Source organism: Chiloscyllium punctatum, chromosome 45 (genome assembly GCF_047496795.1).
Source record: "Chiloscyllium punctatum isolate Juve2018m chromosome 45, sChiPun1.3, whole genome shotgun sequence".
Lineage (NCBI taxonomy): Eukaryota > Metazoa > Chordata > Chondrichthyes > Orectolobiformes > Hemiscylliidae > Chiloscyllium > Chiloscyllium punctatum.
The window spans coordinates 7,986,025-8,012,423 of NC_092783.1; the positions used below are offsets into that span (position 1 = coordinate 7,986,025).

At 40.0% G+C, this 26,399-nt stretch overlaps 1 protein-coding gene across 6 annotated transcripts in view; it reads left to right on the top strand.

The window, feature by feature from the left end:
* The window catches only part of LOC140467146 (neuron navigator 1-like), a 641,282-nt gene that overhangs the window by 211,048 nt on the left and 403,835 nt on the right, over positions 1-26,399 (top strand). For all 6 annotated transcript variants that reach the window (XM_072563228.1, XM_072563227.1, XM_072563230.1 and 3 more), the window contains one exon: positions 22,652-22,758. In XM_072563228.1, the coding sequence (XP_072419329.1) occupies positions 22,652-22,758 (107 nt within the window). The remainder of the gene's footprint in view (positions 1-22,651; positions 22,759-26,399) is intronic.

Consider the following 26,399-nt stretch of genomic DNA (forward strand, 5'->3'; position numbering starts at 1 on the left):
ATGAGTTCTGAAGAAAAGTCATACTAGATTAGCAATGTCTAGTCTGTTTCTCCCTCCATAGATGTTGCCAGACCCATTGCACTGGCACTTTTTGTTCTTTTTTTATTTGAATCTTCAGTGCCCACAGTCTTTTATTTTAATTATCTTAAATCTTCACTGTGGATCACACCTTTTTATCCACTGGAAATATTTTCTCCTTATTAATATTATTAAATTTTTTAATGAGGTTGAACATTTCTATTGAATTTCCTCTTAGCTTCTCTACTTTAAGGAAACAATCCCAGTTTCCCCAGACCCACCAAGTAACTCCTTCAGCTCTGGTCTATCCTGTTTAAGTGCATCTGCACCCTCTCCAAGGCCTGGACAGTAATGTTTTGTGGCCACATTGTTTCACAATATCCCAAATGAGGCTGAACCACTATGTTAAGCTTTATATAAAGCTGTAGCAAAACTTCCTTGTTTTAATACTTTGTCTCTACCAGTAAAGCCAAGGATTCAAGATATCCTTCCTTCACCTCCAGAAGGTCTGTTTATTCGTAAATAAAACCACTGTCATCCTGATTTAATTGTAAACGACTGCATTGACATTGTGGCCTTGATGCACACTTGAATGAGAGATGACCTTGCACCTAAATAATATTTCCAGCTCATCTATTCATTCACTTCCTTGCACCCATATTGGCTGATGTAGTTAACAGTTCTCACTACTGATACTATTTGCTGCTGCTTTCAATCTGCCATCATCATTTTTCTGCTCAATAAAACAACACTAGATCCCTATATCCTAGAAAATGACTATCACATCTCCAACCCCCTGTCTCTTCTTTAAAGTCCTTTTTTAATGCTGCATTTGAATCTCTCCAATCAGATTTCTACCCTTTCAGTAATACCAAAATGGTTCTTATCAAAGTCACAAATTGCATTTTGTGGGACAGTAACAAAGTTAGAGCACAACTTCTCGGTCCTCTTGATTTACCTAAAACATTTCACACTATTGACCACATCCTCATCCTCCAGCACTCCTACACTGTACTATTGTGTAAGGCTGCCATTTTCCATTGCTGGAATTAACTATATAATCAGAAACAAATTATAATCTGTAATAGCTTGTGTTGTTGGTCCACATTATTACATCTGTTATGTATTGAGTTAAATTTTGAAATTCTGTTGAGAAATCTATTCAATAAATATTTGATGACAAACAAGAAACAAATGAATCACTGAGAACATTGATCTGGAATGATAAATCTTAAAGATAAATGACATTGATGACATATCATTTTACAATTCTGAGAGAAATAATTGGTATCTACTAAGATTATTATTGAATAAATGAACACTACAGACTGATCACAAATGATTTTGTGATCCTGAATTGGTTTCCTGTTCCTGAATGACCTATTTTTCCTAATCAACCTGTTCTGAGATGTAATTGCTCACATTTGGAGCAGGTAGGACTTGAACCCAGGCCTCCCAGTCGGTGGAAGAGACATACCACTGCACCACAAAAGCACACCCCTCCCCACCGCTATTGTGTAATGATCATTGCCATCAGGAGATAGTAATTGACCATCTAATACCTCAATTGCAGGATTTCAGTGATTCTCATTCAGACTGTTTGCAGAAGCCACCTTGTTGCTATGAGGAACAGATTAGTGTATCAGGAGAGAGTCCACATCATGACTTTGATTTTGTCTTACCTGTTTAATTTTCATTATTCTGAAGAAAGATTAACTTGCAGTTCTATGTTTCAAGATATAATCCCTTCACTGGCAAGATATAACTCATTGCTGATCATACACAAAGGTTTGACTGTTAAAAGAATTCATAATAGAAAATGATAAAGATTTTTAAGTTTAAAATTGCATTTATCTCAAGTGTTCCCTTCCAATATTTTGGAAAATAAAAAGTTATTTCCTGTGTATTGCAGAAAATTCCACAGTTGATGTCTAGTTAAGACGTAAGTGGCAAAATGCAGTTTTTTAGCACCCAGTCTTTGCTGATGTGTGCGCTGTCCTTGCTCAACAATGACATACCTGACACTCGCACATTGATGTCCAATGTGAGCCTAGCAGTATGCTATTTGTTGGAAGTCTTTGACATATCTGAAAATGTGTTGCTGGAAAAGCGCAGCAGGTCAGGCAGCATCCAAGGAACAGGAGAATCGACATTTCGGGCATCAGCCCTTCTTCAGGATGCCCAAAACGTCGATTCTCCTGTTCCTTGGATGCTGCCTGACCTGCTGCGCTTTTCCAGCAACACATTTTCAGCTCTGATCTCCAGCATCTGCAGTCCTCACTTTCTCCTCCAGTCTTTGACATATGCAAACTATGCATATAATGAAGTGCACCAATACGTGATCAATGCTGCAGCAAGCATTGCCTTTTATATATGCATAGCTGTATGCATGTTCAGGAACAGGAAGGTTTCTCACCTCCCTAACACCCAAATGCCACTGCCTCCAGTTCAGTGTAAGGGGCCCATTGCCTTCTTTCAAGCTAATTGCAGGTTGATATACTGATTGTTGGTGTGTTTGGAGAAAGACTTGATGGGTTCAAGAGTTTGTTTTTATTTGTAATGTCTGCAGACTGTCTACAGGGGCAAAAGGACTTTGTCCTTCTAGAATTTTGCACAACTCACTCGTTGGCATCGGACGTGAACACAGTTGTTTGCGTTTCCTGAAATCACAGATTCCTTTTCCTATTTATTTTCATGGGCTGTGAGCATCACTGGCAAGGTCTGCATTTTTGTCTATCCCTAATTTCCCATGAACCTACTGGCTTACCAGCAAAGGGCTGTTAAGCATCTACCACATTGTTATAGGTTTGGAGTCACATGTAAACCAGGGCAATTATGAGTGGCAGGTTCCCTTCCCTAAAAGGATATTAGTCAGCCAGATGGGTTTTTATAGTAACTGTGACACTCATCAATTATTATCACTGAGGCTGGCTTTGCATTCCAAATTTATGAATTGAAATTAAATTCTACCAGTTGCTATCTTTAACACCTGCCTGACAAATAATGTGTTTCTATTAAACTTTAAACAATTCAATACATTTTATTTTTCTTTGTTTTATTGCACTTGTTACACCTTTCGTTTAGTTCTTAAACCACTCCATCTCTTTTCCTTCCCCCTTGACTTTTTAACATTTGTTCATAATTTCCTGTATTCTTGCTTCTAAATAGATGCTAAAGTCCTATTTCTCTTTTTGCCACCTGGTGGCTGAATCTAATATCACAATATTACATTAAAGTGTGGATCAGCTGGTCACATTGACATTGTAAGGCTTTTACAGTAAGAAAGTACAAGCATTAAATTTTCAGAGTAAAATATTTCCTTGGTCCTGGACAACATTCAAGCAACATTTGTGCAATGATCATCTCCAACATAAAAATCTAACCATTACCTCTTGACATTCAATAACACAACCATTACTGAATTCACCACTATCAACACTTAGCATTGACCTGAACATAAACTGGGCCAGTCTTATAAATATTGTGGCTACAAGAGCAGATCTAGAAATCCGGCAACAAGCAACTCACCTCCTGATTGCCCAGTTCTGTCATGATGTCTGATAGTAACCCTGATCATTTATATCTTGAAATTTATTTACATTTTTTTTAAAGGCATGTAGCCTGTTGGCTGTAGATGGAAATTCAGTGGCTTTCTGGAACTTAGAATTCTGAATGTTGACCTGGTAAGGTGTCATCTAGGCTTCAAAGGAATGGGCTTAAAAGGGATTGTAAACTCCTGGGAGCTATGTCTAACTATGAATATGATGTGAGACTAAACAACATCCAGGCAAGAGGCATGTTTTGAGTCTTCTATGTTTCAAAATACATAATTGGCGTTAGAAGTCAGTTTTGTGTATGCCAGTGGAAGAAGAAATGCTAGTGCACTGAGGGGATTACCCCCACAATTACCCCCACCTGCATCCAGCTACTTCCACCCTAGCCTCACCCCACACTCCTATTTATCTCACAGCCCCTTTTCCCTTCCACATTCCTGATGAAGGGCTTATGCCCGAAATGTCGACTCTCCTGCTCCTTGGATGCTGCCTGACCTTGCTGTGCTTTTCCAGCACCACACGTTTTGACTCTGACTCTCCAGCATCTGCAGTCCTTATTTTCTCCTAGTTGCTGAAAACCTTACTGTGAAGGCACTTCCAAGGATACCCACCGTGACAATGTTGTCCTCCTCCTTCCACAAGGATCTCAGCGAGTCTCTCTCCCACTGCATCCCCCAGGCATCTCCTCTGCAGCACTGTCCTCTTGACCTGTCCTACCTGTCTATCTTCCTTCCCACCTATATGCTCCACCTTCTCCACTGACCTATCACTATTACGCCCCAACTACATCCATCTACCACCTTTCCAGCTACCTTCCGCTCACCCCCCCACCCTGCTATTTGTCATTCAGCTCCCTTCTCCCCACATTTCTGATGAAGAACTTATGCCTGAAATGTTGACTCTCCTGCTCCTTGGATGCTGCCTCACCTGCTGTGCTTTTCTAGCGCCACCCTTTTTGACTCGTTCATATAGCTGTGTCAAAATCCTGTAATTCTTTTCTGAACAGCCCTGCTGATGCACCCACATCCCAGTTACTGCAGAGGTTTAATAAGGCAGCTCCTCATCAACATCTCCAAGGCAATTTGACAGGTGCAATGAGTGCTCCTGTCCCATGAATAAAGTTTTTAAAAATATTAACTGATAACTACAGAAATTGTAAGCTGGAGTTTTTGTTTTGGCAAAAGAAATAGAGCAGAATAATGAGAAAATAGGTATGTTCTCCTAACTACATCTTTCAATTCCAATTCTAGAACTTTAATTCTTGAGACAAGTTCCTGGCAGTAGTGCAGCCTTTGATTGAGAGCTTGCCACTTGCATAGAAGGACAAATAACATCCCGTTCCTGGCTGTAAAAGTTCTTTGAACCCCAAGAGGTTCAACTTGATAGACAACTGAACTAGTGCTCTCCTTTTCAGGTTGCATTTTTGGAATGCTAAGGTTAATGTTAAGCGATAATGATCTTTACCCACACCAAGAAGCATGGATTGGAAATGTGTTTCAAAGTAATTTTGCCTAGTGGCATGGATTTAAACAATGAGAGCTAAAAGTGCACAAAGAGTCATGAGAAAGAGATAGGGCTTCTTCTGTGTTAGTCAGAATTAGTAGTCGAGAGAGATCATTAATTGGTATGGCATTGCCTTCCAGTTGGCAGTGGTTTGTTCTCTGCATTGTTTTGAGGATCATGGTAATTCATTGGGCAATTCCCTTTCTGCCCATGGCTGCCATCTTTCTCTGAGGCCTGCATGATGAGGTGTCTTTGTCAGGCAAGCATCAAAAAAAGACAACTTGAGACTTTAGGAGAACACTCCACAGGCTGATCCAAGCATATGAAACCTCCTTCACAATTACTGCATTTTTTTAGGATTGTTCACAGGATATGGGTATTGTGACTAAGCCAGCATTTATTGCCCATCCCTCATTGCCTTTATGAAGGTGATGAGCAGCCATCTTGAACTGCTGCAGTCTATGGATGTAGATACACCACAGTGCTGTTAGAGAGGGAGTTCCAGGGTTTCAACCCAGTGACCGTGAAGCATCAGCGATATATTTCCAAGTCAGGGTGGTGAGTGACTTGGAGAGAAGCTTACAGATGATGATGTTTCCTGCAACTACTGCCGTTTTACTTAGAGCTGGTCTGTGTCAAAGGTTTAGAAGGTGCTGTCAAAGGATCCTTGGTGAATTACTGCAGTGCATCTTGTAAATGATACATATTTTTGCCTCTTGTACATTTGTCCGGGAGACAGTAGATATTGAAGTTGCTGCATGAGGTGCCAGTCAAGCAGATAGTGTCTGCTTGTCCTGAATAGTGTCAAGCTTCTTGAATGTTTTTGGAACTGCAGACATCCAAGCAAGTGAGGAGTATTCATCATACTCCTGCCTTATAAACTTATAAGTGGTACACAGGCTTTAGGGATTCAGGAGATGAGTTACTCACCACAGAATCCCAGCTTTTGACCTACTCTTGTACCCACTGTATTGATATAACTGGTCCTGTATTCCAGGATTCTAGTAAATGAATAGACGCTATCACAGAGATAAGATAATGTTCTTGGCGGGATGCACCTGTGGTAATAGTATTGAGTCTAAAAGAGGCTTCACAATGATTTATCAAGCTAACATCAAAAACAGCCCAAGTTCTTTGACCTTTACATCGAGGAGAACAAAAGCAGCATAACAAATACCATTTGAGACAAGTTTCCCCTCAAATCACAAACAATTCTAATAGAAGGGTGTGCAATTTTTACACTTATGTGTATGAAAGTTGTGTGTTTTCTTGGCTGACCTCCATTGAGGAAGGAACATAAGGAAAGAGTGGTTCAAGACAGACTGACCATTTTCTCAGGACAAAAAGGGGATGGACAATTTAAAAATTGTGATTTTGCAAGCATAGCCTAATCCAGAGGGCAATTAAAAAATACAGTTGTTATAAAATACTTGTTCTCTCAATTGGGTAGCCCCTGAAAATGGGTGCAGTGATGCATAACTAAACCATATTTATTGATGGAAATGCAGCTGTATTAAAATGCAGTTTTTATTAACTGCACTGTTGCTTGATTCTATGCATCTGCAGCAGACTGTATATTGTTAGCTTCTTAGATCTGCATAAAACCAGCCTGCATTGCTTAAAGGTATCCTTCACCCGAAAGGGAGGTGCATTCTAGTTGGAGCAGTTAGTGGGACCATTGCCTGACGAATGTGATATAGAGAGTACTAGGAAAGAACATTTTATGGCACCAAGTACTCAGATACTGTCTAAGATTTTCAGACACTTGCACTGAAGGCCTCGATGGTAAAGATAGAGAGCTGTCCAAAATCATCAGGAGAGCAAGAAGCCCTCAAACGTCCCTCAAGTCAAAAGACAGTGGGACTAGAAAGCTATGGTGGTGACTTCCTCAGGGCTTGACCAGTGCACTGATCTCAAGTCAAGTCAATATTGAATGGATGTCATGGTCCGTGACTCTGCTTGCTTCCTGGTAATGTTTTCCACATGCACACCCAAAGCTTTCCCAAGATGGCATTTTGCTTGATATGCAGCAAAAGTGGGCACTAATATGATAGTCTCAGTCTCATGCTATTAGTGAATATTTAGAGTCTGTGGAGGTCAGGAAGTCATTAACTTCAGCCTTATTAAAGGAGGTGTAGCTTCATCTTGCCATGAGGCAGCAAGAAAGTGACATTTTATCATTTTCTATGATGATATATATTGTGGCTCATTAACCTCTTAAGACTGAATGCTTATGATAGGAAGAAAAATCTTTTACTTGCATCTCTTTATCAGCACATTGTTACATAGGCTTGTTATTATGAGGGGTTTGGTTCTGACGAGGTTGATTCTGAGGAGTGCATTAAGCTTCACCCAATCTAATGATGTCACAAAACTTTAGTGTTGCGAACAGTTCTCAATCTTGAAGGAGGTAAAGCTACCATCTAAGTACCATGATAACCTGTGTAACAATGTCTATTATACCAATACCACTTGTACCTGATTGCTGTCATGCAGTAATCTACTTCATATAACATGGTGAGCAGTAGTATAAATTGTAATTCAATTTAGCTACATCACACAATGTAGCTAAACATCAGTGTGAACTCCAACAAACTCAGGAGATTGGTCCAGATAAAACTTTAAGAGAATGACTTGTGCAGACATTCAACGGTTGAAAGAGCTGGACAGTCCAGAAGCTTACAGAAGAGAAAATCAAGATTTACTAAAGCAAAATGACAGTCATTGCTGAAAATATTTCAGACCTTGTAAGAAAATTGCTGAAGCAAATGTAAGCTAAAAGTCACATGCAACTTGAAATTAGTCACACTGGCAATAAGAGATAGCGTTGAGTGCCAATGACTATCCTGAGTTGTGATTCAGATGCTGAATGAATTAATTCAGAGGCTCTGTGGTAAAGTTGAAATCCCAAGGTGGGCATGGAGAAACTTTTAAAATAAAATAGCACTGTTACAAACTGAGTAAGTTAGGTACAAGCAGTGTTCTTACAGCTCAGAGTGACCATTGCCATCATACTATATATTCCTGATTTGAAGGAAGGAAACCAATGTACTGTAGCCACATTTGCAGTTGACACACGATTAGGTGGAAAGGCTAGGTGGGAGAGGGTTGCAAACAATTTATAGAGAGATTATTGACCGGTTATGTAAGTGGGCAAAATGTTGGCAAATGGATTTGCGGGTACTTACGCATGAAACACAGAAAGCTAACATGTGGGTTCAGTGTGTAATCAGAAAAACTTGTGGATTGTTTGATTCTTATTTCAAGGGAATTGGTGTATGAGAGCAGGGAAATCTTATTGCAACTGTACAAGGTGCTGGGGAGATCACATCTGGAGTTCCGTGAGCAGTTTTAGTCCTCTTATTTAAGCAAATATATTATATCATTGGAGACAGTTCAGAGAAAGTTCACTAGGATGAAAACTGGCATGGAGGGAATGTTTTATGAGTAAGGATTAAACAGTTTGGGACTCTATTCACTGGAGTTTAGAAGAATGAGAGGAGACCTTGTTGAAGTAAATAGGATACTTAAGGGGCTTGACAGGGTGAATACTGAGAGGATGTTCCCCTGCCTCTCAGACCAGAGGGCACAGTCTTAGAATAAAGGGGCACCAATTTAAGATGGAGATGAGGCAAAAGGTTTTAGAGGGCTGAGAGTCTTTGGAACTCCATGCCCAAGAGAGCTTTGGGGGCAGAATTTTTGTATATATTAAGGCTGAGATAGATGGATTCTTAATTATTAGGGGAATCGATAATTACGGAGAAAAGGCAGGAAAGTAGACGAGAGGTGTTAGATCAGCCAGGATCTTATTGAGTGGCGGAGCAAGGTCAAGGGGCTGTAATGACCTCACCCTGTTCCTGTTGCTTATGGTCTTATTGTCTTTAAACCAAGCAGGCGACATGAGGTATGGCTACAGCAAGGGAAGATTTCCTGGACAAGATTATACCAAGTATAGTTATTGTAACGGGGTCAGCCAGCTGGATCTTATAGAAAATGAGTTTCCTGATTAGGGCTGTTAATCTGGTTAGTCAGGGAGCCCTGGCTGACAGAAAAGGGTGAAATGTCAGGGATATTGACATTCTGGTGTCAGACTAAGTAAAAGGCAGTGCTGTAGTCAAAGGCTCTGCATTTGCGAATAAAGGGTGATTGGTGATGGGATACCAGCCTCTGAAGAGTTATTTCACCGAGGATACTGAGGGATTATCAGTGTGTTGGCCAGGAATCTTACAAGGAGTGAGGATCTCAGAGTTGACTGTCATATTTGCTCTGTTCACAGACCTGATCAATGTGGGCTGTTAATACCCACAACCTTCCCACCAGGCCAGAAAAAATGAGTGGGACCAGGCTTTTTTAAAATGTTTGATAGATGGTTTACCTTATTTCTATTTACAATTTTTCACCGTGGATAGAGATAAATATATATTTTTCAACCACCACAGATGCAGTTGTCAGGGTCTTGCATTAAATCTTTACTGTACATGGGTTCCTGGATGTGTTCATATCTGATAACAATCACAGTTTGCTAACTAGGCCTTCAGCCAATTTGGAACTAACTCTAGACTTAAACATGCAAACATTTGGCCAAGAAACCCATATTAGATTGGGGAAGCCAAGTTTTTGGTCCAAACAATCAAGTGTGTTTGTTGATAAAATTCTAACTTTTATACATCATTGCGAAATTACTGGTCTACTCCACTCCAGTGCGTGGCTTATCACCATCAGACTTGCTGTTTGGTAAAAAACTAAAGATTTATTTTCCTATTCTACCAAAGAGGTTAACTCCATTGTCACTTGCATGGGGCAGTAATGTAGCAACAGTCTTACCAGGAGCAGCAAGCTGCCCACAAAAATAGATGTCACCGTGCACAACAGTTGACAATTTCAGCCGAGGGCAGCAGGTATGGGATTTCAACACAAAGGTTACAGTCCATCCAGACCAGCAATGATTGCATATTGAATTAACTTAATTGTCACATGTACTCAAATGAGTACAGTGAAACATTTATACATCACCACTTACAGTGCCATTTTAGGTACAAAGGTATCTAGGTACAGCTTCAATCACAAGACCTAAGAAAATAGAGAAATAAAATGTCCAGCATGGCAGAAATAAAAGTTCAGAACAGTGATTTCCAACCTAGACCACGCTTGTACCTCCACTAAGCTAGGAGGGAGGACCCTTATCGTGTCTGCGCTGTGGTAGGGAGTTGTTGCTCATGCAGCAGAGATTTATAAAGGAACCAACGGAATCCCATTCCATTGTGACTCGATTATCCATGAATACTTGATTGGAATGAATCTAATGAAGAATGCAGTGCTGAAAGGGACTTGCACGCTTCACAGTGTCACGGACAGAATCCAAGTAAACAGTCTTGCAACCAAACATCAAATGCTGTCCCAAACCTGACCAGATTGGTTCCTAGAAGAATAAGGAAACTTTCTGACTGCTTGTGTTTATGAAGTTAGAGACTTGGGCAAAGATGGGCTCATGGTCAATGAAGTTATGTATGTGAGTATACAAATGTTAATGAGGGGTTCTGATCCTGGCTGATCTTATTAATGAACCTGTTAAATGCAAGCAGACTGGTATCTGGCTTGATCGATTGTATTTCTTTTGATCTTAATGAGGTGGTCTTTTACTGAATTACAAGCACACAATGCTGCAGATTTGATTTTAACATTAAAATGAAAGTTTATTACATAAAAATGATGATCAAAATAGAATAACCCAAGCTATTTATATATAATACACATTTAAAGATACCAAAACAGGGGGAAAAATACAATTCCATTTGACCCAATAGCACTGCTTCGCAATCACATTAGCGAATTCCCTTCTCAATTACTACTTTCATTTAACTGGGGTTTCAAATCCTGGTGTTGAGAATATGACAATTTAAGTTGTGAGCTTAAATTTTCACAACTTCAAATCACCCCTTCAGACTTTTAACCCAGCATGTCTGCTCTGAAGCTTTCAAACCAAGCCCCCTTACACTGGAGGAATATATTTATTAACGTGCTAATTTATCCCCTTTCGTCGAGACCAACTGTCTTAAACATCCAGCTTCAGCCAAAATTTCTGCAAAAACTGAAACTAAAAGGGCATTCTTCAAGCTTAGTATTTTCTCCCCCAATCTAAAAAGCCAATTCCACAATTTTCTGACTGAAATCTAACGTGCAACACTTTACCTTGTTCGCTTGTAAAACCTTTTCTACCTTACTCTCCAAGAAATCTCTCTCTCATAACATGTTTGAAAACAAATCACCATGGCTGTAGAAAAGCTAAAGTATTAATGATTAAACCTGTTTATAGACACAGACCAAACCCACATGCGCCTGGTTTAAAATCCATCTCTGAACTAAATAATATTTAAAATATAGATATAAATTATGAATGGAATAGAAGTTTGAGAGGAGGTAAACATTGAGCATGTGTTTTGAAAAGATTAATGCTGAGGAGTGTATTAAGCTGCACCCAGTGTGATAATATTATAAGAGTAGGGAGAACTGCTCTTGATTTTGAAGGAGGTAGAACCACTATCGACATCTCCTCATCGTCTTCACAAAAATGCCTGTCATGCAAATGTAAATTGTACATTGATGCTATCACACAATAAATGAAACCATATTCATGGCAAGAGATTCTTCTCACTAGACTACGTAATGGTTTTCCTCCAAGACACTAGATCAAGTGGGCCTTGTAGATTCCAAACTGAAAGTAGGATGATGGCAGAAAATCTAGCCTATGGTGACCAAGAATGACCTAGTTCATACAATATGGTGAACAGCAATACTTCTTGCTTTCTACATCCTTATCTAATGACATATGTGATTGTGTACCATACATTATTGTCCTTACTCAATGACTCAAATTGTAGCTAATGTCTCTCTGTAACAGGTTGCCGTGCTCTGTATGATAGTTCACTTGGGAAAATTTTCTTTAGTTTTCACTACTGAGAGGGCTATGGTTTCTGCTCACTATCAGCTGTCAATGAAACTATCAGACTTAGGAAACAGCTTTGTTGAGAAATTAGTTGGATATCCATAGCATGTCCTGTAAGAAAAACATTAATATATTTGTGAATTTAAATGGATGTAACAGTTTTGAGTATTTTTCTTGTTGCATTTCCTAACTATCAGCTCAAGTGCCCTTTTTGTGCTTCTTTGGGGACTAAAATATTGGGAAATAGGTGTTTCCTTTACCCTGTTTTAATATCCTTCCTTCAACAAGCAGCTGTTCTGGAGAGGAAAATAAAACAAGTTGGAACATTGAACCACTTTTAATTGTCACTTACAAGGGAAGCACAGTCTCTGTCCTGTGCAAAACCTTTGAAGACAATAAGGTGCATTCTATTTTTGTTTGGCCAACATATGAGCAGGATACACATTATGACAGGATGTAATGAAGCCTGGGGGGAAGTCTTGCAGATGTCCTGCATCCTGACAAGACTGAGCTTAAGTGTAACTTGTGTGTACCACATTTAGTGTACTTTGGAAGCACTGACCCACTGCAGATCAATGTTTCCTGTTTGAATGACACTTAGAGGTGCTCTGTTCTCTCTGTAGCACAAGGTGAGATTACTTCTTCAGTCTAAAGTAGGACTACTTTAGTAAGTGACAGTTATAATATTCTGAAGTACATAGAGTCATAGAATGATCTAACACAGACTAAACACATTCAGCCCATTGTGCTTTTTATGATATTTTGAAAGCACTGCATAACTACTCCTAATGTTCTGCTCTTTTCATATAGTCCTGCAATTTATTTCCCTGAAGCATTTACTTAATTCCCTTTTGAATCTTCTTCTACCTTTCCTTTAATCAGTGCATTTCAGAATAAAACCATTAATCATGTAAAATAATGCTCATTGCGTTGTCTCTGGTACTTTTGCTAATTAACTTATTACCTGTTCCCTTTGATAACTGAGCCTTCTGTCACCGGAAACAGTTTATCCTTGATTTGAGCTCAAATCTGAGCCACTGATGTGGATGGTTTGGGGTTTACTTCTGGAGAAATATTGAAGGGTATTTTGAAATATTGATTGGAGTGAGAATGGCAAAATTTGTCTAGGGTGTTCTGATCTGTTCACAATGAAGCAATGTCTTAATATGGGATGGAGATGGGCAAGAGTACGCCTCACTTTTGTAAAAATAACATTATTGTTCTTAGACCTGTCGGATTCAACTGAATATCGGGTACAGCCAATTCTACTTGGATTGCATTCACATTTTGGCAATTTAAGTACTAATACATAACGTTACAGAACTCATGCGCTGTCAGAGTCCAAATTATGATGAATGCACAAATTTTAAAGTGAATCCAGGAAATAAATCAAATACAGGCACTGAGTAATTATTGAGGGGGGTCCATGAAGGGATTTGATGCGGCAGCATTGATGAACCAAGTTGGCGGATGTTTGAGATTCAGCTTGATTGTTCTCACTCTAGACATGTTAGTTCCATGTATCTTGCACCCCCCCCCCCCCCCCACCCAGATACATGGAATGTGCCCTTTTCTCGAAGTAAATCCACCCAAAGTTCAATTTCCCAAGTCGGCTTTGAAGGGGGTGGCGATTATATCCAGCGTATTTGTGATGTTACAAGTATAAAAACAATATGCAATTTTAGTGTTTCAATATGACTTTGTAACTGGACAGACATGTACTAATAAAGGAAAAGAAGGCTTGGACAGCTTTCTACTATAAAGTTGGACAGATTTGTCAAAGCTTGTTTCTAGTTCGAAGTGTCAAGAATTGTGTGTATTTGACACTATGCAAGAAGGAAAAGCTCTGGAACTTGTTTTTAAATTTCCAACTAGCATTTTAAATTTTAGCAAGTATTTTATGCTTTTTTTTGTGAAAAGCTTATAACCCTAGTCTTCAACACAAATAAAATGTTTGAGAGCCTCTATGGCAATGGGGTCAACTTTTAAAGCTGCATGGGGCATGATGTACTAGATAGTGCAAACACGAAAGTAGTACAATCACCAGCACATCAGGAGTCTGGTGGGAAATGCCAATCTCTATATTTAACTGCATGATTCGAACAGAGGACAGGTTGCTTTGAATGTTAACTATGCAAACAATTCACTGACAGTTTTAAGGCTTGTTTCTGCGTCTCAGAGATTTTATGGGCTGTTTGAAATATGCCAGGTTCAACAAGGCAAAAATGTGACAGGGATTGACCAGAATCTCACATTAACAAGAGGGGAAAGCCTTTAAGTGCAGAGCTCTGTCAACTGGTTGGCCTCACCGATATAGAATCATAGAATCTGTACATTGCGAAAGTGGCCATGCTGCTCTGAGAGTACATCTTTGTTTTTGCTTCTGAGGTAATGACTAAAATGTTGGATGCCATCTCTGTCACCTTGGGCTTTTTGACTGTAATCCACATTTCACAGCTCTCTGCTTTCTTTGCAGAACAGCAACGTCTCTACCATGGGCCCTCTACTGAGGAGCAAGGGCTGTAACAGCAGCATGACCAAACGGTTGCTTTCTTCTCAATCACCTGACATTGCACTGAATGTGGAATGGAGCAAATGAACATTGAACTGCAGTTTGCAGGGGTGATAGTTTAACCAGGATATAAAGGCTAAAGATCCGTTTTTACGGACAGGACTGAGCATAAGTGCCTTAGAGGCTTCAGATTTTCATGGCAAGTCATTGCTAACACCTGCAGCTTCCTGGAATGTGAATGCCTTACAAATGAAGAGGGTGGACATCCATTGCCTGTAATAGTTGGGATCACCAGAGTCTTGAATTTCTTTAACTCTGGTTCCTTACAGAGATCTGGTGCTGACATTCATATTTTTCTGCGCATCGGTTCCCCTCCTAGGTGACTGATACCTGTTTCCCAGGTTCATACTTTTATCCATTAGAAACTTGAGTTCAAGAACTAGACTGGGAGAGGGAGAGACACTTACTTAGTGGCATTTTACTTGGATGAGTAATTCAAAGGTCCAGGCTAATGACCTGGAAACATAGGTTCAAATCCCAATGAAATTAAAATTCAAGACACAAATGCAGTTAATAAATGCAGTTGGAGTGGCACAGAGGCTCAGTAGTTAGTACTGCTGCCTCACAGCACCAGGATCCCCGGTTCAATTCCAGCCTTGGGCAACTGTCTGTGTGGAGTTTGCACATTCTCCCTGTGTCTGCATGGGTTTCCTTGGGTACTTCGGTTTCCTCCCACAGTCCAAAGATGTGCAGGTTAGGTGAATTGGCCATGCTAAATTGCCCACAGTGTTAGGTGCATTAGTCAGAGGGAAATGGGTCTGGGTGGGTTACTCTACGGAGGGTCGTGTGGACTTATTGGGCCGAAGGGCTTGTTTCCACACTGTAGGGAATCTAATCTAAAATTAAATCTGGAATTGAAAACTAGTCTTATTAGTGGTGCCATATGATCATGGAATTATTGTGTCATAGAAGGAGGCCATTCAGTCCATCATGCCTGCACCAGCTTTTCCAACATGTATCATCACCAGTCCTCTGCTTCTTTCCCTGATACCAATGCACACTATTTCCATCCAAATAATCATCCAACACTTTCTTGAATGCCTCCACCACATTTCCAGGCAGTGCATTCTGTACCCTAACTACTCGTTGTGTGAAGATGATTTTTTTTTCTCACATCGCCCTTGCTTCTTTTGCACATCACTATACACCACTTATATCCTCCTATTTTTGTTCCTTTTACGAGTCTCCCTATCCAGCCCGCTAATGATTTTTAACCTGTTTAAAAACACATCCAGTTCACTAATGTCTTTTATGGAAGGAAATCTCTCATCCTCACCTAGTTTGGCTTGAGAGTCTCCAAAATGTGGTTGATTCTTAACTTTCCTCTGAAACACCCTAACAACAGCTCTGTTTGAGGGCACTTTGGGGCAGGGCATACAAATGCTGACATTGCCAGCAACGCCCATGTGGCAAATGAATAACACAATGCCAAAGAGCCCTCAGATCACCCAACAAGTTTCTTTCAGTCAAAAAAGGAATTACACTCCATAAATGTCCAGCTGATGTATGGACACCACACAATTATTTTGCATGTTTGTGGAAGGAACTGCCATGATGCTTTCATTCTACGCCAGTCACGTCTCTTACAGATCTTTTGCATCTGCAACTTCAGTCAGCAGATGATTCCTTGGAGAAAAAGGCTACCCTTTGAGGATCTGGCTGCTTTTAACCTGTGATTTCTTTTTAAATCTTTCACGGGCTGTGTGTGTCACAAGTAAGGCCAACATTAATGGTCCATTCATAAATGCCTTGGAGCAGGTAGCAGGAGTCAATTTCTTAATTCGGTGCGGTCCATTTAGGGAATCTGCAGTACAGTTCAGAGTTCCTGGATTTTTTTCCAGCAACAGTGAAGGAATGGTGACATATTTCTAGGTGGCATATGATTGGCAGGGGAGGAGGTACCAGCACGTTGGGAAGTTTCCATTCACCTACCACCACAGCTTCAGAAGGTTGTAGGAGTTTTGGCAAGTTTATGCAGTGTATCTTGCGTATTGTTTACCCTGGTGCCGTCATGCATCAATAGTGGAGGGAGAGTGTATTTAATATGGTGGATAGAATATTGATCATGCCAGCTGCTTTTTTGACCTGCTTCAGGAGTGGCACTCATTCAGTGGTGAGGCTTTTGGGGAGTTAAGTGGTGAGTTACACACGGCTGTATTCCAAACTTCTGACCTGCTCTTCTCAGCCACAATGTTTATATGGCTAGTCCAGTTCAGTCTCTGGTCAATGGTAATTGCCAGGCTGTTGGTGGATAATTCTGCAATGGTAATGCCAATGAATGTAAAAAGACAATGGTTAGATTGTCTGTTTTAGGGGATGGTTGTGGCAGCACTCATGTGATGTCAGGCTATCTTGACACATAAGTTCCATCCTGAATGTTATTCAGGAATGGACATGGCCTGCTTCACTATCTAAGACTTCATGAATGGGATGCAGCATTATTCGGTAGACAATCCACAGGACTACCTTATGTCAGAGGAAAGTTATTGATAAAGCAGTTGATCTTTTTAGGCTTGGGGCATTACCCTGAGAAATTCCTGCAGTGAGATCCTGGGAAAAGATTTACAAGGACGTTGCCAAGGTTGGAGGGTTTGAGCTATAGGGCGCAGCTGAATAGGCTGGAGCTGTTTTCCCTGAAGCATTGGAGGCTGAGGGGTGACCTTATAGAGATTTATAAAATCATGAGGGGCATGGGAATAGGGTAAATAGACAAGGTCTTTTCCCTGAGGTGGGGGAGTCCAGAACTAGAGGGCTTAGGTTTAGGATGAGAGGGGAAAGATTTAAAAGGGACCTAAGGGGCAACTTTCGGTGCATGTGTGGAATGACCTGTCAGAGGAAGTGGTCGAGGCTGGTAGAATTACAACATTTAAAAGGCATCTGAATGGGTATATGAATAGAAAGTGTTCAGAGGGATATGGGCCAAGTGCTGGCAAATGGGACTAGATTAGTTTAGGATATCTGTCGGCATGGATGAGTTGGACCACTGAGTCTGTTTCCATGCAGTACATCTCCAAGATACGATGACTCTAAAAGTAAGATGATTTGCCTCCAGGAATTACAACCATCTTCCTTTGGGAGCCCAGCCACTTTGGAGGAAATATGTAAGCAAAGCCACAATAGTGATTATTAAACAGGTCATTGGGTTGCTGAAAATGTGATATTAATGACTGGACAAGTGTGGAGTACTCTTCAGCACATGGCAGCAGGGGATTAATGACTGATAGTTACCTGCAATGTCTTATACAGCATAATGCACCAAGAGGATTAGAACCACAGGAGGAGGAAGGTGATGACTACTCTGTAGTTTTGGATGAAAAGAAAAAGAGGAGAAGAAACAGGAAGAGGAGGATCAACCTGATATGACTTAAGTGCATGCATCAACTCAGATAGGTGCCAGTGACAAATCTGGGGTGGAATCATTCAGGTAGCCTGAAGCTATCTTTAATGCTGGTGATTACTGGATGGGTGAAAAATTACAATGGGATGACTGAACAAAAGAGATTTGAAATAATGTTTATGATGTGTTCCTGTTGCTGGCTGCCAGTCTTCAGAAAATTGAACTGTGTTAGGAAACTGCAGGCTGACTTACTGATCTTTTATGAGGCTGTTAAATGTAATTGGCTTCCCCCTTTTTGAGGGCAGATGGTCCTGCGGCATGATGGCTCAGTGATTAGCACTGCTGCCTCACAGCGCCAGAGACCCGGGTTCAATTCCCACCTCAGGCGACTGTCAATGTGGTGTTTGCACATTCTCCCCGTGTCTGTGTGGGTTTCCTCCGGGTGCTCCGGTTTTCTCCCACAGTCCAAAGATATGCAGGTTAAGTAAATTGCCCGTAGTGTTAGGTAGATTAGCCAGGGTAAATGTAGGGGAATGGGTCTGGGTGGGTGGCTCTTCGGAGGGTTGGTGTGGGCATGTTGATCCGAAGGGCCTGTTTCCGCACTGTAGGGAATCTAATCTAATCTGATTTCAATCAAATTGGCCAACATGAGAAATGAGGTTGGAAAACCCACATATCGTCCAGTGCAAGGGTTCTTCAGGGAGCACCTGCCTCTGTTCAGTCCTTGATGAGGTCAAAAGCTCCTGTCCATCATCTCTTTTCTGACAATCTTAGAAAGAATCGATTTTGTCCTTTGCATGGGCTCGTTTAAATGGTGAGGCATGAATGGTCAGATGTGGGTCACAATCAAACTCAACAGCTACAACTGGTCAGGAAATTTTAATTCGTGATGTAAATGATAGAATAAAACAAAGACCTGTGGATGCTGGAGATCTGAAACAAAGCAGAAATTGCTAGAGAAACGTAACAAGTTGGGCAGTATCTGTGAAGAAAGAAACAGAGTTAATGTTTTAAGTTTAATGTAGACTTGATGTAACTTTTTCTTTTGTATCTCTATAGTTGCAGCCAGACCTACTGAGTTACTGAAGTAATGATGTGGCTGAGTTTAAAGCCAGAGTAAATTCACTTAGCTTCCTCACTTGATGTTGACCTTCCTCACCGTGAATGAGTCCAAAAATCAGCCAATTGATAATAGGATGATTCATAATATTAGGACATTTTATACTTGTCCTGGTTCTTTTGGGAATCAGTTTAGCACAGTTGGCTGGATTGTTGGTTTACAGAGTAGTGTGTTGCCAATAGTGTGAGTTCAATTCTCATCACTGGTTTGAAGTTACTGTGAAGGGTTTTCCTTCTCAACCTCTTCCCTTGCCTGAGGTCAAGTTAAATCACCACTTCTCTCAGATGAGAGTACCCCCTCTGGTCTGGAAAGACTATGGCATCATAACAACAACACCATTTGGTTCCTTTACTGTTGGTGTGTGTCTGGTTAGTGTAACTAAGATAGGATGCCAATTTTTCAATAGATGTGAACAATAACTTATTAAGGAAGTGTATGCAGCTGTACAGATGTAAGCTAACTCTATTGAAGCCACAGTGTTTCTCACTTAAGTCTCACTTAAGTCTCACACACACACACACACACACACACACACACACCTCCTTGCATCAGCAACGTGTTATCCTTTTCCAGTCATGAACCCTTTCACACTCTTATACTACAACAGCCAGTCAACTGACTTTGCTCATCTGGCTAAGGTTCTTGAGTGAGGTCAGGCTAGCATTGATGAAAGTTCATTTCTGGCTAATACTAACCGAGAAGCCATAGTTGAGAATGTGTTGCTGGAAAGGCACAGGTCAGGCAGCATCCCAGGAGCAGAATAGTCGATGTTTTGGGTTGGAGCCCTTCATCGAGAATGAGGCGGGGAGCTTCAGGTGTGGAGAGACACCCTCAAGGCTCCCAGACTAATTTCTGATGAAAGGCAATGGCCCGAAACATCAATTCTCCTGCTCCTCAGATGCTGCCTGACCTGCTGTGCTTTTCCAGCAACACACTTTCAAGTCTGCTGTCCAGCATCTGCAGACCTCACGGTCTCCTAATTGAGAGGTCAGTTGTGCCACAGTTTCAGGCTTACTGAAAATATTTCATTGTCACCAACTTCAGTTTTTGTTTGCTATACATGTAATTTTGATATATTTAAAAAGTGCATGCGCAAAATAAGGGAAACCACTCTAAAATACCAGCTCTTTTCTTAGTCTCGTAAAAGGCATATTTGTTAATTGAAGGTAAATCCTATTATATTAAGTGTTGCCTTAGTATGAAACAGCCACAAATTTGACGAATTCATTATTTTAAAGAAAATACATCAATTGACATATTGACTTGAAATAGATAATTGGACACAAAGCCTTCTTACGTTACATTAATGTTCTGCAGCCTTCATATTATCCTGATTTACCACTGCTTTCTTAGTGTCTATAGTTTTAATGTGTGTTTTTCAGCGACAGTCAAAGTTGGTTTATCCCAGTTTGATGTCCAGCATCTGTTACATCCACTGATGTCAGTACTAAATGAACGACCATTTACTTCAATAACACTCAGCAGGCAATAGCAAAATTAAGGGGAAATTGTCACTTGGCGTCACTCACTGAAACAAGTGTTGGCATTAATCCTCACAAGATATAATTTTCAAAACTCTTCACCCGCATAAACGCTATTAAAAAATCCAAGCTTCCAGATCTTCGACTTGAATGAAAAGGGTCACTGTTTTAAAATAGGAGAAAGTGAGGACTGCAGATGCTGGAGATTGGAGCTGAAAATGTGTTGCTGGAAAAGCGCAGCAGGTCAGGCAGCATCCAAGGAGCAGGACAATCGATGTTTCAGGCATGAGGTCCTGAAGAAGGGCTCATGCCCGAAATGTCGATTCTCCTGCTCCTTGGATGCTGCCTGACCTGCTGCGCTTTTCTAGCAACACATTTTCAGCACTGTTTTAAAATAGACCACCACAGAAAATGTGGCTTCTTGTGTTAGCATGGATTGAAGTTCCTGCTGTCCAAGTGGAAAGCATCCTTCTCAAGGAACATCACCTCCTGACAATTAAGAAATCACTACCACCAACACAAGGCCTCAAAACAAAACAGGCATCCATCTAAATTCCCATAGCTCCTGCTGAAATACACACCACAACATCCCTCACCCCACTTCCCCTCAATTGCACACCTCCTGTTGACAGCACTGGTTATCAACCATGACCTAGGGTGGCAATATTTCAAATTCAATTAGAAAATCTAGAGAATAGACCAGGGGAAAGGTAGCCACTTGCTACACAAAATTATGTTTTGATTCATGTTTGATTATCAGCTATATACTGTACTTCTGCCTGAGCAATCCATTCCTGGTGGGTTCTGGATGTAAGTTTGCTCAATGAGCTGGATGGTTTGTTTTCAAACATTTTGTTACCATGCTAGGTAACATCTTCAGTGAGCCTCCGCTGAAGCACTAGTAGTATAACCCCCTTTTTATTTATGTGTTTAGGTTTCCTTGGGTTGGTGATGTCATTTTCCTGTGGTGATACCTTTTACTGTTCTTTTTCTCAGGGATTGGTAAATGGGATCCAAGTCAATGTGTTTGTTGATAGTGTTGATAGAGTACCTAGAAGCATAGCATTCCAACCGGAACTTGATCAACAAACACATTGACTTAGATCCCATTTACCACCCCCTGAGAAAAAGAACAGGAAATGACATTGCCACAGGAAATGGCGTCACCAAACCTAAACACGTAAATAGAAAGTGGGCTATTATCACCAGTGCTTCACCAGAGACTCACTGATGTTACCTAGTATGGTGACAAAACATCTGAAAACAAATTTTTCAGCTCAGTAAGCAACATCCAGAACCTCAACCTGAGCTACAAATCTTCTCAAAATCACTAATTCCTGGTGGGTATCACAGCAATTCACACTATGTCATCTGAAGCCATTAAGGATTTTTAACTTCAACCACAGATTATAGCCACTTCCTAAATATTACCAACAAAGTGGCCATTCGGTTATACTCAGCTTGAAGGAATACCTTCTGCAGATAGAAAGTACAAAATAAAGCAAGAACAAGTAACAAGCAGGTCAGTGAATGACCTTCACCATTTGGTTCCCAAAAGGTCTGTTCACATTCTAAGCAAAAGGCCTAATTCTAGCTTTTTCACCCTAATTAGGAATGTTTTCTTGAGATGTTCTCCTGCATCTTTAAGACCCCAGAAGTCAAAGCTTCCTGTAGCATTCCAATAAATACAACCCTGTTCTTTGCCTATGTTAGTTTAAGAGTGATGACAGCCAGACGATGAATTTCTACAACTTTTGCAGGGTTTGTTACATTAGCATTGTGCTTTCTGTAATGGTTTGTCCATTGACTGTTCTTTAATATCTGGAATTAGTTCCTAGTGATTAGAGCCAGAACTTGTCTTTTCTGCAAATGTCTATTCTTTCCAACAACTATTGCATTTTTTACAGTATTAGCCTTATTAGTTCTGCCCAGTATTACGAAGATAACTTTCAATGTAATTATTAGAGAAATAAAGATTGTGATTCATTGATAATTTGATTAAAAAGAACAAAGATCTTCAGAAAGGTCTTGTATGCAATTATTTTTCAAAGATGAGTTATAGATTTTACTCATAAGTTGAATGTTGTCTCAGATCATTGAATCTTTCTGTTATCATCTTTCAGAGGAGAAACAAAGCGAGACAGCAGCAGTATTGAATCAAAGGACCCTGCTGGCCACCCTAACGCAGAGGACTGCAATTGGAAATCCAAAAAATATCTTGATGATATAGGTATAATGAATTTTGATGTAATCCTTGCTTTCAGTTGACTTTTTAAAAAAAAATGCTTTTTCTCTGAACTTGTAATTTAAAAAACAAAGTTCAATTTCTCTGTGGCATCTTGATGAACTGTGGTATTTATATACATATTTCTGAAAAGGTCTCGGTGTCAGATCTTTGAAGGCAAACACAAGTGTAACAGATTTCTTAGTGCAACATTTTCATGCTTCTTAGCAGTAAAGAAAAAGCTTTAGCAGCACGATGGTGTTCTGTAAAACAGAACAATCATTTTACTTTAGTTGTTTTGGAAACTATTTTGTGGTTGTTTTGTGACAAGTCTGCACTTGATGTATGCTGGTACAACTTTGGTACAAAAATAACTTTTTAAGATCGATCTGCATAACTGAGGATTACCCTTTACAAATTCAACTTTCAAGCAGTATAGATGGGCTCAAAGCATTTGCTATGAATTGTTTTGGATTTACATCATTTTTTGGAAATATACAGAGATCGTTCCTTTGAGCATAATTGGTGATGCAGAGGCACATTGCGCTCAAAGTCCCGTTAATTTTGGCAAGTTTTTTTTGTCAAGTTTTCATTTAAATTCAATGGTATTTTGCCATCAACCAGTGTAATGGGGTACTGAGAATGGAATTGTTTTAAAAATATTTTTAGAGTTATTCCTTGAGATGCTTACCAGCAGTAATCTGGTGCAGCTTTACTCATATAACTGAAAACGAGGTTGCTACAGAAAATAAGCATTCTGTGTTCGTTTCTGGTCAACCACTTAATCTCAAATAATTGAAAATTATTGTGAAAACATGTTCAGAGCAATTACCAGATATTTGTGTAGTTTCTCAATGACTTAATTCTTGTAAAATTAAAACAAAACATCGAAGCTTTTAATATGTACATATTGGCATCCATGAACTTAAAAGAAAAACAGCTTAATTTTAAGAACCTCTTTGAAGGTTGTAAATTAATGCAGTTGATGGAAGTTCCGATGGTGATCAGTATGAACTGGAGAGGTAGCGGTTTTGTAGGTGGGGTTGACTTCAAGCAATATTTTTTTGGAAATAGAGCCAAAGATCACAGAATCTAGATTTGTGCTGAATTCAACTTGCACTTAAAATTCCATGCTATATTATGTGGTTTGGCTGAATTGTAGAGGATTAAATCCAGAGATGAGGAAATTTAGCTAGACATGAGGTTGGATCAGGTCAAATGCTTGTTCTTGGAACTAAAAGGTTTGAGGGGAAGTTTGATTGAGGTGTACAAGATGATGACAAGCTTACGTGAGGCAGATAAATAAAAGTAGTTCATCATCGCTGATGGTACAAGGACTAGGAAACAGACTTAATTTTTTTTAGGCAGGAGCTGCAAGAAAGATACATGAGGAAAAATGTTTTTAACCAATGAATGATAATGGTTTGGAACTTGCTGTTTACATGGGTCAAGGCATTACAAGTTTGAAAAGCACACTGGATAGGACTTGAGGGAAAGCAAGTTTTAGGGCTGGAATGGGATGGTCTGTTGATTGGCTCCTGACAGAGACCTAACATGGACTTGATGAGCTGGATGATCTCTCTCTGTCTGAATGACCCAATGGGCTAGGTTTTCATTCCAGAGCCATGATCCTGATGCTGGGCTAAATTCTGGATTTGGAAGCTGGAACTGCTGGGAGGCTCTTCTATGGAAGTGATTTCTGAGGATGCAGCCCTCTATCCAATTAAGCATCCCAATGTAAGATGATGAATTGGAGGCACTGAAATATTGACAGCCCAATGTCATTGGTGGCATCTGCCAATATGGCTAGATGGATTCAAAGGAAATTCAGGGTGAAGGTATCCCCTGAAGATTTTTTTTTAAATACAAAGATGTTCATGGCTGCTAAGCTTCATTGTGCAGGGGGATTTCTTCCACATTGATACTCTGGCTGCATCTGCGGCTCTGTGGTGATTGTAGCAAAGTGTAACATGCTGGAACTGTAGAAATACTCGGCTTTAAAGTTAATTATAATTGAAAGGTGCTAAATTACAGTCACTTACTCATGGCTACAACAGCTGCTGGATGTTCCCAACATCTGCACCTGTGTGATTGATAGACTGCAATTCATCAAATTTTGCTGGCTGGTGTAGTTGCTTGTCTATTATGTAATCATTGTAGCTAACAGATACAATGATAATATGACTGTGCTTTATGTGTACCTTTTGTTTATAATCTTCCACAGAAGTTGATATGCACCTTTCGAGATAAAACTATTAACTTTAGTTAAAATAACAGATGGACATTTCTTAAACATTACATAATTTGTATTTTCTTAAACATTGCATTGCTTTAATACATTTGAATGTCTTCTCAATTATTGTCTGAGGAAGCTGGTAACACTGTTAGCATGTCAAATATTTGACATGTAAATTTTACACAAGTCAGAATTCTATGTCAAATTGAGAAACAAAACCAGCAGATGTTATGCAATTATGAGGCTAACATGCTTCCTGAATGTCAGAGCATCAGTGACACTAAATTAATTTGCACTTTGCAGTTAACACAGCGTTTAGAAATGTTTTCTAAAAATTCCTTGGCTGGAAAATTTGTATTTTCTGAATTGAATTAAATTCTTCTTAAAATTTACTCTACAATATTCTTCATCTCCTTGTGCTGGAAAAATATATTTTATTAGTTTTCTGAGCAAAGCAAGTCATTAACTTTACTGAGAAAAACATCTTACCGTGGCTTCATCTTACCACAAGGCTACAAGAGAGAGCAAGATCATGTGATATTGCTTCAATTCTTATAAATTATAAAATCAGAACGAACCCTTTAAGCTATATCTACCCTAAGGCTCTGATTCTACCTGTTAAATTGTATATATCCCACCAAGACTCCGGCTCAACTTTTTTATTGGAACAACAGTCGTGATGGTTTCACTGGTCTACCTGAACATGTGTTCAGTGCCTTCAGAATGTGATTCTTTCAATAGACAATAGACAATAGACAATAGATGCAGGAGTAGGCCATTCAGCCCTTCGAGCCTGCACCGCCATTCAATATGATCATGGCTGATCATTCCCAATCAGTATCCTGTTCCAGCCTTATCTCCATAACCCTTGACTCCACTATCTTTAAGAGCTCTATCCAATTCTTTCTTAAATGAATCCAGAGACTGGGCCTCCACTGCCCTCTGGGGCAGAGAATTCCACACAGCCACCACTCTCTAGGTGAAGTAGTTTCTCATCATCTCTGTCCTAAATGGTCTACCCCGTATTTTTAAGTTGTGTCCTCTGGTTTGGCACTCACCCATCAGCAGAAATATGTTCCCTCCTGCCAGAGTGTCCAATCCTTTCATAATCCTATACGTTTCAATCAGATCCCCTCTCAGTCTTCTAAACTCAAGGGTATACAAGCCCAGTTGCTTTAGTCTTTCCGTGTAAGGCAATCCTGCCATTCCAGGAATTGACCTCGTGAACCTACGCTGCACTCCCTCAATAGCCAGAATGTCTTTCCTCAAATTTGGAGACCAGACTGTACACAGTACTGCAGGTGTGGTCTCACCAGGGCCCTGTACAGCTGCAGAAGCACCTTTTTGCTTCTATACTCAATCCCTCTTGTTATGAAGGCCAGCATGCTATTAGCCTTCTTCACGACCTGCT